General features: G+C 49.9%; 5 protein-coding genes across 5 annotated transcripts; 3 read left to right on the top strand and 2 right to left on the bottom strand.

Moving 5' to 3' along the window:
* Positions 1 to 153: 153 nt before the first annotated feature.
* trm61 (tRNA 1-methyladenosine methyltransferase subunit GCD14) lies at positions 154 to 1,708 on the top strand (the record flags this gene model as incomplete). Its single annotated transcript, XM_057294134.1, has 2 exons — positions 154 to 704; positions 760 to 1,708. The coding sequence occupies 2 exons, from the start codon at positions 154 to 156 to the stop codon at positions 1,706 to 1,708; spliced, it is 1,500 nt and encodes a 499-aa protein (XP_057148945.1).
* A 545-nt stretch (positions 1,709 to 2,253) lies between these two features.
* N7519_007357 (UBA/TS-N domain protein) lies at positions 2,254 to 4,937 on the bottom strand (the record flags this gene model as incomplete). The annotated part of the gene is made up of 3 exons (XM_057294133.1): positions 2,254 to 2,355; positions 2,426 to 3,780; positions 3,851 to 4,937. The coding sequence occupies 3 exons, from the start codon at positions 4,935 to 4,937 to the stop codon at positions 2,254 to 2,256; spliced, it is 2,544 nt and encodes an 847-aa protein (XP_057148944.1).
* A 2,000-nt stretch (positions 4,938 to 6,937) lies between these two features.
* On the bottom strand, positions 6,938 to 8,114 carry N7519_007356 (uncharacterized protein; the record flags this gene model as incomplete). The annotated part of the gene is made up of 2 exons (XM_057294132.1): positions 6,938 to 7,846; positions 7,899 to 8,114. 2 exons carry the CDS (start codon positions 8,112 to 8,114, stop codon positions 6,938 to 6,940), a joined length of 1,125 nt encoding a protein of 374 aa, XP_057148943.1.
* A 2,857-nt stretch (positions 8,115 to 10,971) lies between these two features.
* On the top strand, positions 10,972 to 12,645 carry N7519_007355 (URC4/urg3 family protein; the record flags this gene model as incomplete). Its single annotated transcript, XM_057294131.1, has 4 exons — positions 10,972 to 11,307; positions 11,367 to 11,856; positions 11,906 to 12,501; positions 12,562 to 12,645. The coding sequence occupies 4 exons, from the start codon at positions 10,972 to 10,974 to the stop codon at positions 12,643 to 12,645; spliced, it is 1,506 nt and encodes a 501-aa protein (XP_057148942.1).
* Positions 12,646 to 13,508: 863 nt separating this feature from the next.
* On the top strand, positions 13,509 to 14,596 carry N7519_007354 (Rag GTPase GTR1; the record flags this gene model as incomplete). Its single annotated transcript, XM_057294130.1, has 3 exons — positions 13,509 to 13,702; positions 13,770 to 14,352; positions 14,378 to 14,596. 3 exons carry the CDS (start codon positions 13,509 to 13,511, stop codon positions 14,594 to 14,596), a joined length of 996 nt encoding a protein of 331 aa, XP_057148941.1.
* Between the last annotated feature and the right edge of the window lie 166 nt (positions 14,597 to 14,762).

Genomic DNA, 14,762 nt, shown 5'->3' with positions numbered 1-14,762 from the left:
GGCAACTGGGGATGGGAGGACCGAGCCCTGAGCCCTAGTTTATGGCCCGATCAGGCAATGAGCATGACATACTTTTTTTCTTTGCGGAGAGGCAATGAGATCTAGCAAGTTAGGGATTGTCCACACCCATTACCCTCACTAATATCGCTCACCATGACGTCCCCGTTCCTCACACGGAACACCATAGCCGACAAAGATAGCCTTGCCCTCTTGCAACTCCGCCGCGACCAGATCGTTCCGACCATCCTCCGCGACCATGACGATGAGAATCAAGGCTATTGGGAAGGAAAGGTCACCAACACCCGCTTTGGCTCGTTCCCCCACAGCACTCTGATCGGACAGCCCTGGGGCTCGCAGATTGTCGCTTCGAAAGTCGACACAGGTTCGCGCGGTCGCACCCAATCCGCTAAGCGCAAGGCAGAGGAGCTCGATGCCGAGGCAACAACAACTGGCGCAGAAGAGGAGAAGAAGAAGAAGCCATCATTAAGAGCCCCCGTCTCTGCGGAGAGTGGGTTCCTACACATCCTTGCCCCGACTCCCGAAGCATGGACCATATCTCTTCCACACCGCACGCAGGTCGTCTACACCCCAGACTACAGTTACATCCTCCACCGACTCCGCGCACGACCGGGGTGTACAGTCATTGAAGCCGGAGCCGGCAGCGGCTCGTTCACGCACGCCTCCGCTCGCGCCGTTTTCAACGGGTATCCCGGGACAGAAGAAGCGACGAAACGGCGACGTCTCAGGCAAAGTCTGCAGTTTCGAATTCCACGAACAGCGCGCGGCCAAAGTGCAGAAGGAACTGAGAGATCACGGTCTCGACGGGATAGTGGAGGCTACGCATCGCGATGTCTACGAAGACGGATTCCTGTTGGGCGATCCCAAGACCGGCAAATCACCCAAAGCCAACGCCATCTTCCTGGATCTTCCTGCTCCCTGGCTCGCGCTGAAACATCTCACGCGCACTCCGCCACCCGGACAGGAATCGGCTTTGGACCCTGAATCCCCAGCTTATCTGTGTACATTCTCGCCCTGTCTCGAGCAAGCAGAGCGTACAATTCGCACTATGCGCAAGCTATCATGGCTCAATATTTCAATGGTGGAAGTTGCCCAGCGTCGGCTAGATGTCAAGCGGGAGCGTATTGGTCTGGATACCGAAGGCGTGCGCGGAGCTACACTGTTTCCTAAGACCGTCGAGGAGGCAGTCGCAAAACTTCGCAGTGATGAACAACGTGCCAAGCTCATCCGGGACAACCGATTGACCAAAGACCAGCCAGATTATCAGCCGATTGCGAAGGAGACGCCGTTCTATAAGGAGAAGACCGATATCCCTGTATATGCCCAGGGTCGCTTGACGCATCGATCAGAGCCGGACCTCCGAACTCACACCTCATACTTAGTCTTTGCGATCTTGCCTCGGGCTTGGTCTGAAGAAGATGAGCAAAAGTGCCGGGATCAATGGCCATCTGCCAAGGTCGTTAGGTCCGACAATGAGCCGAAGACAAGCAAGAAGCAAATGAAGAGACAGGCTGCCATGGAACGGGCAAAGCTCCGCGAAGAACAGAAGCAGTCGGCGGAAAAGCCACAGCCAGAATCGGGGGATAAGGCTGAGGAAGAAGGGACCAAGCAAGAAGAGATCAAGCAAGAAGAGATCAAGCAAGAAGAGATGAAGGAAGAAGAGATGAAGGAAGAAAGCACCGAGGCATGAGGGTGAACCCATACCAGTGATTTGTTTCATTAGCATAAAAGTTCCACAACTAGAATGGCGTTGGCGGCTTTGAATACAGTCTACGCTGCAGATATTATTTACTCAAAGACTCTTTAATCACTCGCATTGTGCGGAATCTTGGAGGCAGGCTGGTGGTCATCAACCCCTCCGTATCAAACCAGCGTTTGCAATCCTCTCAGAGGCAGAATTTCTTCGACAGTCATGAATTGATCGATAATCCGCTTGGATGTTAACTTGGAGCCGTTTGTTTACATATGCGAAACTGGCGTTAAATGCTTGGCCTAAGCAGTCGTCATGCAGGCTACCTGAGCATAACAGGCGAGCTTGGGTCAATGACAATGATAAACAAGCAGTGAAGAATGAATACTACAGGTGATCAGAACCATAAGAAGGCAACCGCTCAGGTGGGAATTCTCTATAGGACAAGATGCTATCAAAGCCGCCTTCTAGATAATGAGATCATGAAATGCAACAAGCGAAGTGATGACGATAGGTAGATGGTATCAACAGGGAAATAGGAGCGTTCAGAGGTTATTTTCAGCTCTGAACTTATCCCAGGCTTCATTTAGGGTTCCGAACACAGATCCAGCAATCATACGCTGCTCAGTAGTGGCAGTGGTAGGGATCTAATAGGGAACGTTAGTTGGATAATCAGATGAAATGCAGCTAATACCACCAAGAAGGGAGTAAACATACCTTATCAGGGTGTACCTTGGAAATGCCCTTCATATACTGAATCTTAACCTTATTCGGCAGAACCAGCTCCGACAAGCCAATCTTCTTCCACCCAGCCTCGGGCCATAGCACAGAATCCAGGCTACCCAGCAGGGCGCGCAAATTGTCTTGCTTGCCATTTCTCCAGGCGGCAATTTTCGCGTCGACGCTCTCAGAAAGAGCAAACTTCTCTTCGTCGGCGCGCTCAGCCGCCTGATTGGCTTGCCGCAGACGACTGACCGCTTCAAAGTCGGCCCCAGATGCTGATGTGGCTGTGAGATCGGACATAGCCGAAGGCTTCTTAGGCGGGGGTGAGGGCCTTTTCCTAGCAGGGGCTGCGGGCTTAGATTGAGGCTTGCTGATACCAGCCGCTTTCTCGCAACGGTTCCGGCCTTGGATACTCGTGCTACCACCGTGGCCAGACTCTACAGCCAGCTTCCACGTCTGCGCGGCATCACCCCAGCGCTCGAGTTGCTCTAGGGCTTCGGCTTTGCGCATCAAAGCCTTGCCGAAGAAGTCTTTCATGGGCTTAGGTGCTTCCCCGGTGCATAGATCGATCGCCTCTGATTCACCCTTAGACGGGCCAATGAACGTTAGGATGATGTCGGCATCATCAATGGCGGACTTGGGTTCTCCGATCTTTAGGGCTGTCATGGCTCGATTGCTGCGGATGATAATAGTGATAGGATGCTTGTCAGGGAGCATACCGAGAGCCGTAGAGAAGCTCTGGTGGGCTTCTGCGTAGTCACCTCTTTTGTATGAGTCTGCGGCCTTTCCGCGGTGCCGATGTGTCGATTGAAGTGCCTCTTGTGATACAGGCGGAATAGACCGTGTTGGGGCTTTGGGGCGTACGGGGATAGAAGCTGAGCGAGTCGGAGTCGTGGCAGTCTGGGCTGGGGTAGGAGGCTTTGGACGACTAGCCGAAGGGGCGGGAGAATCAAAGAGATCGACGGTAGGCTCAGAAGGCGGCGGTGGTGCCTGAGGTCGCTTGCGTCTCGCAGGACTAACATATGCTTGCGCCGTCTGCTCTTCAGCCGCAAACCGTGAAAGCCGAGATTTAGGATCTTGAGAACTTGGTCGGGATGGACGCTGGAGGAAGTTGGCTTGCTGCCTTGGCTGCACAGCACCAGGGGGCGGTTGATTACGAGGCTGGCTTCTTGGGTCGGGGTGGCTTTCACGAGGACGAGGGGGGTTTCTGAGGCCGGCCATCTCCAGACTCAAGAAGAAGCGCTTCATTAGTGAATTCCTGCTGTTCTCGTTGTGATTGAGCCGTTTGATCACGACGACCTGGACGCTGCGGCTGGAGAGGAGGTTCATCTTGTGCAGAGGATGCATCCCTCATCCAACGTGGCTGGCTGGGATCATGCTCGGCGTGGAATTCGTTTACAGCTTGCTGAAATTTCTTACTGCCAGTCTTCCAAAGCGAGCCAGCTGATTTCAGTAAGTTATTACCAAATTGAGAGGCAACCTGCGCAGGGTCTTTGTCCGCCGATGCTGGACTCCGTCTGTCCTGACGTGACCGAGATTCCGGCATTTCTTCTCTCATCCACGAAGGCCTGTCACGGTTACGACTATCACTCCTTTCAGCGCGATCGGCAGGACGAGTTGCACTGGGATGTCCTTCGGTCTTCTGCCGAGACTCGGCATGAGCCTGGGTAAGAAGCCAACCAACAGCAGCCTGTACGTCGGTCCCAGACTCTGTGGCATTCAAGGCCCGGCGAGATTTATCTGCGGGGAATCCCATATCCACCAACTCCGCAATAGCCCGATCGACCTCGCTGGAAGGCATAGGAGATGCATCTCGGTCTCGATCTGATGGTGTGGCAGATGTGGGAGGCGGTTCCTGGCGGGGGATATCCGATACCGGCTTCCCGAGCAAACCAAGGAAATCATCATCGTCGCCTTGTTGAGGCTGAGGAGCGGGAGCAGGTTTTGGCTTCAATTGATTGAGGCCGAATGGGTCATCGTCATCAAAGGCGTCCATACCCGTGTTGTCCTGCATGGTAATTCCACCATTGGAAGGTTCTGGCCGACTGTTCATGTCGAGTTGAGGCGACGCTCTCGAAGAGGTGGGGACTGGGAAATGTGTCGACGCATCCACCGGCGCTGCAGCATCGAACGCGGCCAGAATATCCTCATCATCCGCGGGCAGTGGTGCAGATCGAGAAGCAGGTACAGATGCGGGGCTCCGCGTACGTCCTTCAAAGTTGTCCCAGAATTGATTGTTCTGGCCTCCGTATTGCGATTCGAATCGGCTGCGATTCTCGGCTTCCTTCTTAGCCTTTTCCTCCTGCAAACGCTTCTGCTGTTCTATGAGAGAAAGGTTCTTGTTTCCGGCGGAAGAGTTGAATGAGACCAGATTCGCAAAGCTATCTCCGGTAGAGGTGGCGGGCTTGGATGGCGAGCTTGAGCGGTTCGAGGTCGCGGATAACGGGGTAGACCTGCCGGAGCCGCCATTTGATGATATACTTGGGTACAAGTACCCAGAGCTCATTGGCGGTGGTTTGCTTGGGTTTTTGGAGTCGGAGGACCAACTTAAGCCGTTTAGGTCCTCCATGGTGAGCTTGTCGCAAAGGATAGAGGTGACGTCTGGTGGGTTCGAATGAGGATTAGGTCCCAGAAGAGGGATGAAGGTTTTCCATGATCTCACCAGCTCACAATATGAAAGAAGCCCGAAGTAATTTCAACGACCGTTTGCTAGCAAGCAGATGCAGAAACACTTGCCCCCTGCATGTGGGGGATCCAGACCGCATTGAGGCCGGCACGTGATGCTGTGGTTTCATCTCGCACATTTTGGGATAGCTTCATTTCCTTTAAATGCTGTCTGGGGATTACCTTACTATATTCAATTTCTGAGATTGAGGTTGAGAGCCTCTCAGAAATCGATTGCCTCTAACATTAACTAACCTAGTTCAAGGTATACGCAATGACGTCGATGTGAGAGATATCCCAACCTGGAGACCTTCAACTTCTTCCTTTTTACCCTATGTTTTGACTTATAAACAACTAAATAATCGCTCAAATCGCCCTCGCCCTCAATTCCTAAAAGAACATGGGGGGTATTCGCAGATATCACCATAGTTGCTCCACCCAACTGACCCCACGAACTTGGCAAATCCGATGGTTAAATAGAAAAGAGACTGCCTAACAATACACCGACAACGCATGATGGATATAAGTCACTCCTCACCCAGATCCTCTGATGATGGATTTGTGCAGGCCAAGGCACTGAGAAAGGCTCTAAACATCTTACACTGGAGGGACCATGAATCTCGGTTTTATCGGCAAGGGCAACGTGCCTCGGTCGTTAAAGCTATTCCTGTAGAAAGGCAGGGAACTGTCTATAACAGTGGCCGCTCAAGTACCGTAACCACAGCCAAACAACGTACGGAATACTTACTCCGTACAGGGTACTCCGTACTCCGTCCACCATGCACGTTGGCAATTTAAGCGGCAAAAAGCCAAAATCTGGAGACCGCGGAAGAGATTTGCCCTCGAAGATCTCGAGATGGCAAGCCGGCGGAACCTAAACTGCCAGTCAATCATAATGGAACCAAGAGATTTCCTGGCCTCCAGGGTCTAAATTACTTGCAGATTTGGCTAACTCGGTTCCATTTCTACTTTTGACGAACGCGTATCATACCCCAATTGGGACGTCATTGGCGGGAAATGCAATACTCCGACCAGTCTAGAACTATTTTGTCTTTTCTGGAAGCATCAAAAAGGGGTAGAGGGGTAGAGGGGTAGTTGGAGATCCAAGGCCTCCAACATACATTATTCACCCTAAGTTGCAACCCATATCTACATATGTATTTATGTTCTCTCAAGCTACAAATGTAGTCCGTACTCGGTTTACCCCGTATGAGAGTCTCCTTTGAAGCGTCGAAAAGGGGCTATTGCATCATTCGCTAAATTCGTGACGTTAGATCATTTAAGATTTAGTGGAAAGCACTAATTGAGAAAAGCTTTCTGCATTAGCGCGCCAGGCTAATGAAGTTTGGCAAGAAGATACGAGAATCAAGAGGAATGGCGCAACTCTCGCGGCAGTCCGGTCTCCATATGTGCCCACCCCCTCTTCAGTACCCCGCATAGTCCGTAGTGAATGCTAAAAGATCAAAGAACCACAGAACTCGCTGTCTTTCAAAGCCGCTTGTCCGGGAATCCGGGAATCCGTATGTTGTACAGACTACCCAAGATGCATGTATGTAGGCAGTATCAAGGGCAGCAGTGCAGATCTATATAGACATGTACCACGTGCGTACAGCGTTAACGCTGTATGCACATAATCCATGACTATACTAAGTATACACAGTTCCCTTCCATGTCGACGATCCCAAGTTATCTTTCTATGTGTTAAGGTGCTAAAGTGGACCGAAAGGTGCAAATGAAAATGGTCACGTTGTAGCAAGAAGTAATGTCCGTCTAAAAATGAAGCGTCCTTTAACTACGGAGCAAAAAGCCAAGAGGGCCACATAAAAGGACCAACAAGACTCCCTAGGCCCGCTCAACATAGATTATTAGCTCAAGTGATTCGGACAAAGCCTTGCAGCCTTTATAGCTGCAGGCGACCAACTGGATATCTTCTGACGGGGTAGGAACCCGACGGCCTGCCTGGGCCGAGCTAGAAATTGCCCCCTTAATGAAGTCCGCGCTGCCATACTCCACTGGGATTGGCTGCTGCGCAATCTCCAGTGGGAGATGCTTCCATTTGGCCACCCAAGCATTCCAGGATTGCAAATCTGGCTCCCAAACCTCGGTACTGTGCATATCTGGGTCTTTAAAGACCATAATGGCGCCTCCAATTCGAATATATGCCAATGCGAAATACAGGGTGTCCGCAGTGTAAAATCCAGGACCAAATTCATTGTCAGAGCCGTGACTGCTCCTTTCCGGGATGAAGAAGGCTAGATTCGACTCTAGGGCACCGAAACTTAATCCCCGGAACCAAAGGTCTCCTGATTCAAGCGGAGCTCCCACGAGCTTCCCGATATTTGCTTCTAGTCGAGTGATGTTTTTGTCGAACGGTATCTTGAGGCATTTGACATGGTCTGGTGATTGGATTCGAGAAGAAGGGTAAAGGTCGCGGAGCTTGTGCGTATTGAGCCTGTCTTTGACAGCTGCTGGTACGGTGCCTGGGACTGTCGTTACGAGGGGCGAGGAAATGACCGGTGGATTGTTTCCTGAGGCCTTGGTCCATATCATGGGTGGTACGGTCCCTTCTTCTACCCGTCGATCCAGTGGCCACAACAGGCCTGCCCCGAGAGGAATGACTTCTATGTCATCCTCAATAACGTACGCAGGATGGTCTATGGCTTCGACAAGTTCGTCCAGACCCGCTAGCCATGCCAGGCTACGTAGGGGGCCGATAATTTCGGTAGATCCTTGTCGTAGAGAGATTAGCTGCTAATCCCGATAAACAAGGATGTAAAAAAGAAAAAGGAAAAGGAAAACTTACTACGCTGGGCATTTTCATCAAGCCATTCTCGAATATCCTCCGGGATCTCGTCCCCAGGGTAGCCTTCCCAGGAAGTCCATACAGGACGGAACCCGTGCTTCGCGAGATTGTGGTAATTGCGTGGCCACCCCGAGCTAGGACGGCATCGCCTTCGTCGTAATCAGAATCGAAGGTCTCCTCCGACTCTTGGTGGCCTTCATGCTCAGTGTTTGCCATGCTGCTGAGCTATGAAGGTAGATCACGTCTCTCAGTGTATGTGTATGGGGGAGAGAAGCAGGCGAGGTAGTGGGAGGTGAGAGAATGAGAGCTGAGAGAGTAGGAAGTGACAGATATCTAGGTCAGGGAAGTAGCGAACGTAACAGAGCACGTAACTTAATCCGAGCATGGAAGTGCTGTTCGAACATGGTAGCTGTCCATGTGAGTGATATCAGTGTTTGCCAACAGGTGAGAGCGATTCTAAAGATATCTATATGTAAGTAGGTATGTATACATGTGTAGATACTGATAGTGGGTGGATGCCCGAGTGGGTTGCGGGAATTCCGTCCCTACCATGGTTCGGGGGATTGCAAGATCTTGACGGCTCTTTCCAAGGTTGATGTTTTAGTATGGTTTTAAGAGGACCAAAAAAGACGCCCAAAAAGATATGAAAAAAAATGATGCCTTGAGAGTACACTTGGAAAGTGTATGTCTTAGAGATGCCAGTGACAAGGCCAATCAGGCTACACCTTGTTATACTATAACTTCTGTGCTCAGGTAAGTTCATTTACAGCTCCGAACCGAATGTATCCAAATCGATAATCTAGATCAAAGTTTAGGCCTGCATATATATTGTATCATTATTGATTATTGTACTCGTTTTCAGGGAAAATCCCCTCATCGTCGAGTTCCCAAAAATGAGTTTCCTACTATTGATATACTATCTAGTCCGTAGGGCGGGGTAACTATAAAGAGTCCTATAGTATTTCAAGTGTCTCTTCTATATTGTATGTACTCCGTACTGTGTCTTGACAACGCCATGCAACGGAGTTCTCCGTGAATATTTAAGACCAAGAAGTGTTTTACGGTAGAAAGGCAAGTCGGAACTCCGCTTTTTCTCAAAAAAACAGCGGAACCTCTCGGGAGGACGAGCACGGTAGCGAATGGAAATCAAATCGGTGGATCTGACGCCCCTGACTTTCAGGGCTCGGACAATTAATAGTCACTTCACGCAATACACAATTATTGTCGCCAAGTCAATATGGATACAATGTACTCCGTGAAAGTTATGATCCATTTCTACCTGCCATACTCAGAAGGGAAAAAAAAGAAAGAACGAAAGAAAGAAAAAAAGTAAGAAAGGAAAATTAGGAAAAGAAAAGGAAAAAAGAAAAAAAAAACAGAGTTAAACTGAAACGACCCAGCAGAGTGGCCAGGCCCGTGCTTCCCGTTAGCTGGGTCCTTGCATTATCGTATAAATTTGGGCTTAAGTCGGGAAGATGAGGCCCCTACCTAGGTAAGAGTCAAAATGTTACATTTAAGGGTCGAAGGATTTCAACGTCATAGAACTATCATCCTTCGCACCCCTGCACTCTCCACTATTCTACATGTATCATGCATTGTATCTATTCGTGACAAATAAGGATTGAGCCTGCAATTACTTTACAACTATCGTCTAGACACATTTCCGGAAAGAGGGGCAGATTGCGATGTGAAACCTTGGAGTCTGGCCTTGAGAGACGTAGTTCATATTCGTACATGTGGAAAGCGACACCTTCCTCTTCTAGCTGATAGGGATAATGCTGGCAGGAAGCGTTTTGACATTGAACCAAGTCAATTGTCCGGTTTTCGGTGTACACGTTGTACGCTGTGCGTTGTACTTTCCCATCCTCCGTACCAAGGCGCACCTTGGGGGTTTACATATGAAGTTCCAGAATTATTCCCCTAAAACGCAGCCTATTATTAATTATTACCCATAATAACCTTGGAATTGAACTTAAACCATAAAATCTCGAACGTGCGCTTGTTTAACCAGATATTCACACGGAAATTAACGCGATGCGCGATAGCTGACCATTCACACCATTATTGAAGTACCCGAAGTGGGTTCGAGATTCCGTATAGGGCAAGCCGTGCCTTTTATCATTTTATCATTTTATTTGCTTTTTTTCGTTGAACGGTACGCTAGTCCGTGCATTTCCGTACCATTCTCTCTCTCTCGAATAGGGCTTGGTCTGATCGAATTAATCTGCATGTGAGCGATCTATACACGTACCACCTGGTGGCACCTCGGACCAAAATTTATCTGATATTTCCATTCAATTCGTCCATTGCCACAGTGAAATGATAGTCCCTTCTCTTGCTTTCCGACTGGCCCACCCCTCCGCGACCCATCCCCATACCTCATACGGCAATCGGTCCTAATCTGCGGGAATGGTAGTACTCCGCACACAACGCCTTTGTTGTGCACACGTACTACAGCTATTACTGTAGTAGGAAAGTAAAATATACATATGTACTAGGTGCATGTACTCCGATGTACAATATACGCCAGTAGGTTTAGATGCCGGCCCATTGAGCTAACTAGTTGCGTACCCGGTACTCTGTACCGGTTCTGCATAAAGTACGAGTTGTGGATTATGTATCACCCAATCTCGCTCTTGTTCTCTTCGATCCAGACTTCGCCGGATTCCGACAGACTTTGCCAGAGTCAATTTCCCCTAAATCGACTCCATAATTCTGCAAATTATTAACCCTCGGACGTCTAGCCCTTACTAAATGGCCCTTGTCCAGCTAAAGAGCTCCAGTCATCAAGCCCCATAAAAAAAATCACCATTATTATTTTACCTATTTTTACTTAGTTTATACCCTTAGAGCCTTTATTATGTTATTTTAGTAAAGAAAAAAAAGAAAAGAAAAGAAAACCAAAAAAAAAAAAACATCAGAACCTCCAGATGTCACTTTCCCCCCCCTCTTTGTGAACTCCTTATCCGAACTACCTACATTCTCTTCGCCCCTCCTTTCGATTACTCCACTGGCGCCCTCTTCCAACCTTTGAGTCCCAAGGTCTGGGGTGAAACTCCCAACTCACGCAACAATGGGGCTATTCAAGCGCAAAGATTCAAAGAATTCCATTCAAAGCGAGAATGAGAACGATTCCTTCGTATCCGTCAACAGCGCTCGCACATCAAACACATCCCTAAGGTCGCCAGGATACAAGGGAAGTGGTCCACCAGCTTCAATCCCAGAACTCCCTATCGCCAGACCCCCAGACCCAGCATTGGACCCGGCCGCATACCTACGGAGCATCCATGCAGTGCGCGAACGCTCCAACATCATCCTGAACAAGGCCAAACATAACCAACTAAACCATTTCGATGTCGACATGAGCAAATTCGAAGCTACCGCCTCCTACGTCGTCTCCATAATCAAGGTAAATCCAGTGAACTTCTACGATCATATGAAGTTGCGTTAACACGTCTTCCCAACCAGCGAGATTATGCGCCAGACTATGAGAACATTCCGCCGCATGGTCGCTGGCAGCATTTCGACGTTGGCGGCAGACCGCGCATCAACCAGCTCCTTCAGTCCTGGCCCAGTCGCATTGATGCGCAGGAACGCACACGCCGTTTGATTGATTTGTTTGTCGTGTCCGTTCTGCTCGATGCGGGTTCCGGGAACAAGTGGTCGTACCGGTCGAAGGAGTCTGGTAAAGTCTTCTCGCGCAGTGAAGGCTTGGCTGTGGCGAGTTTGGAGATGTTCAAGTCAGGTCTTTTCAGTAGCGATCCTACGGAGCCATGCCAGGTGGACGGTGCGGGACTTAAAAAAGTTACAGCCGAGGTGCTCGCCAAGGGAATGCAACATTCCGAACAAAACCCATTGGCCGGTATTGAAGGCCGCACGGGGTTGTTGATCCGGCTCTCCGAGGCACTTAACAATCAAGATTTCTTCGGTGTGGATGCTCGACCAGGAAATATGCTAGGTAAGGCGATCTGGTTTGGGTGTGTGATCAACTACTAATCTTTATTCAGATTATCTTCTCGGCCATCCATCAACCCTTGCTTCTTCCGTACCGATTGTTCCGATTACCACTTTGTGGTCCGTGCTTATGGATGGCTTCTCTCCCATCTGGCCCCCATCACGAACACAGATTGATGGAGTATCCATTGGAGATGCTTGGAAGTGCTCGGGTCTCCCCGAATCTCCTCCTGCAAAGCAGTGGGAGAGCATCGTTCCATTCCACAAGCTGACACAGTGGCTATGCTACTCGATCATGGTTCCGATGTCGAAATTAATGTCCATCCACTTCGCCGGCAGCGACCTTCTAACAGGGCTTCCTGAATATCGAAACGGAGGCCTTCTTATCGACCTGGGACTCTTGACTCTGAAGCCGGAAGATATGCAGCGTGGAATCGATGCATATAAAGAGAATGCCCAGATCAAGGGTCAGCCAAGTGTCGAAGTGGCACCGCTCTTCTGCGCCGACGACGATGTAATTGTCGAATGGCGAGCCGCTACTGTCGGGTTCCTGGATGAGCTCCTAGAGGAGGTCAACGCTCAGCTGGGGCTTAAGGGCTCTGAAGAGCCACTTTCACTAGCGCAAATGCTTGAGGCTGGTACCTGGAAGGTAAGCACCAAGCACTCATCGAGGATTTTCCCAGTTAATTAAATTCTAACGAACCTGCAGGGTGGTCGCGAGATTGCGGAAGTTTCGAGACCAAACACCAAGGAACCCCCTATCATGATACGATCTGACGGCACTGTCTTCTAATACCCTCTATTCCCATTTTAATTGCTTGGATACCTGGATACCTTCGTCCCGTCATCTGGTTTTGCTATTTGGGACGAGCTTTTTTGATGAAATGAACTCTTCATGACCGAATACCTTCATACCTATATCTCACGTTTGGCTTCGTCTCCTTTTTCTTCAACTATTTTCCTTTTCCTCCTACCATCTTGGGCTTCTCTTTTCCCCTCTGCATTTGAGGCTATTCATCTGATTTACCATTGGTTTTGGGCGGCTTATTTCATATTGCATTTCGCACATTTCACATTTCATCTTTTCTTTTTCACTGTCTATTGTTTCCTTTGCCCTGTTGATAAAAGCCATTTGACCATAGAAGATCTGTGATTTTTCGGGAGACCCATGGGATGTCGTCATCCCGTCCCAAGCTCAAATAAAACAAAACCTCCACCAACAATGCCTAAATGTGCCATCAAGTGCACAATTGTAAGGTCTCATTACCTGGATCAGTAACTAAATGGAAAATATCAAAATACCTATGGGCAGATTGCTAGATTCATCATTTCCACCTATCTCATCCGCCCAATCCTAGCTTTCTCCAACAGGTAACTCAAGGATCACGTGATGCGGAATAACATTATTCCGTCTCCGCATCAGAAGGTCGGAGCTCACCCCGGGGCCTGTCACCTTTCCTTCTTATCTTATGCACTCTCGCCCTCAATCTCATTGTCAACACTGAAGATGCTAATATTGGACTCCTAACTGGAAACCAATACCATTGCATCCGAGTGACCCTGTGAAGGCACTGAGGTGCCCTCCAGATCGACCCGAGTTGCCCCCGCAAGAGCGGGGCATTGAGCTCAACGGCAACCCCAAGAACATCAGACAGGATGGATGCCCGGAAGAAGAAGAGAAAGGTGCTCTTAATGGGCAAGAGCGGATCAGGGAAGTCGTCCATGCGCTCAATTATCTTCAGCAACTACGTCGCAAAGGATGTCCGGCGCCTAGGTGCTACGATTGATGTGGAGCACAGCCACGTCAAGTTCATGGGTAACCTCACATTGAATCTGTGGGATTGCGGAGGGTAAGTAATGCATACTCGACATCCAATCCGGAAGCCATCCCACTAACACGGAAGTCTTCCGTCTCAGACAAGATGCCTTCATGGAGACCTATCTAGCCTCGCAGCGCGGCAACATCTTCTCAGACGTCGCAGTCCTCATCTACGTATTCGACATCGAGTCACGAGAAGTCGAGCGCGACCTGGACACCTACCATGCGATAATCGAAGCCCTGCGCGAATTCAGCCCAAACGCCTACGTCTTCTGTCTCGTGCACAAGATGGATCTAATCCAAGCCGAGCACCGCCAACGCATCTACGAAGAGCGCTCCGCGGTAATCCGCAGCCGATCCAGCGACTTCCGCGTCGACACCTTCGCCAGCAGCATCTGGGACCAATCGCTGTACAAAGCCTGGGCCGGAATCGTGCACAAGCTCATCCCAAACCTAGTCGTGATTGAGCGCTTCCTAACCGCCTTCGCGAAGAAAATAAACGCTGAAGAAGTCATCCTCTTCGAGCGCTCTACTTTCCTCACTGTTACCTCCGTGACATCCGAGGTCGGCGACCTCAATCCCATCTATGATCGCCACGAGCGTCTCTCGAATATCATGAAGGCATTCAAGCACTGCGCTGCTCGAAACACCCTCACCACCCCGGCTTCTGCGGGCTTCGTCGTCATGCACACTAAAACCCCCCCAGTTCAATATCTTCCTCGGCCGCTTCACGGATAACACCTATATCTTCCTTGTCGTGCCTCCCGGCGAGGCTTCGTACAACTGCGCCGTGCTCAACACCATGCTTGCTCGCGAGGGATTCTCAAAGGCAGCTGCCGGCAGCGGTGGTGGTGATGGGTTCCCTCTTCCTCCGCCAGAAACAACGGAGGAGCATGCGACGAACGGGAATGGGAATCCCGCGTGAAATGGGTGGGTGTGACATTAGGTAGCTAGGGGATGGTGTTTTCCCCTTTGATTTCCGACAGTTTTATGACAAAATACAGCAGGTGCTGAACGATGGCGTTATGGAGATTAATGTACTTCATTTTGTGTTCTTTTCTTTCTTTTCTAAGCTTTCTGAGAATTGAGAT

This window comes from Penicillium mononematosum (genome assembly GCF_028829835.1).
Source record: "Penicillium mononematosum strain IBT 11891 chromosome Unknown utg000003l:1.0-8172316.0:1.0-8177699.0, whole genome shotgun sequence".
NCBI lineage: Eukaryota > Fungi > Ascomycota > Eurotiomycetes > Eurotiales > Aspergillaceae > Penicillium > Penicillium mononematosum.
The sequence above is the reverse complement of the archived record's forward strand: the minus strand, read 5'-3'. Positions and strand labels throughout refer to the sequence as shown.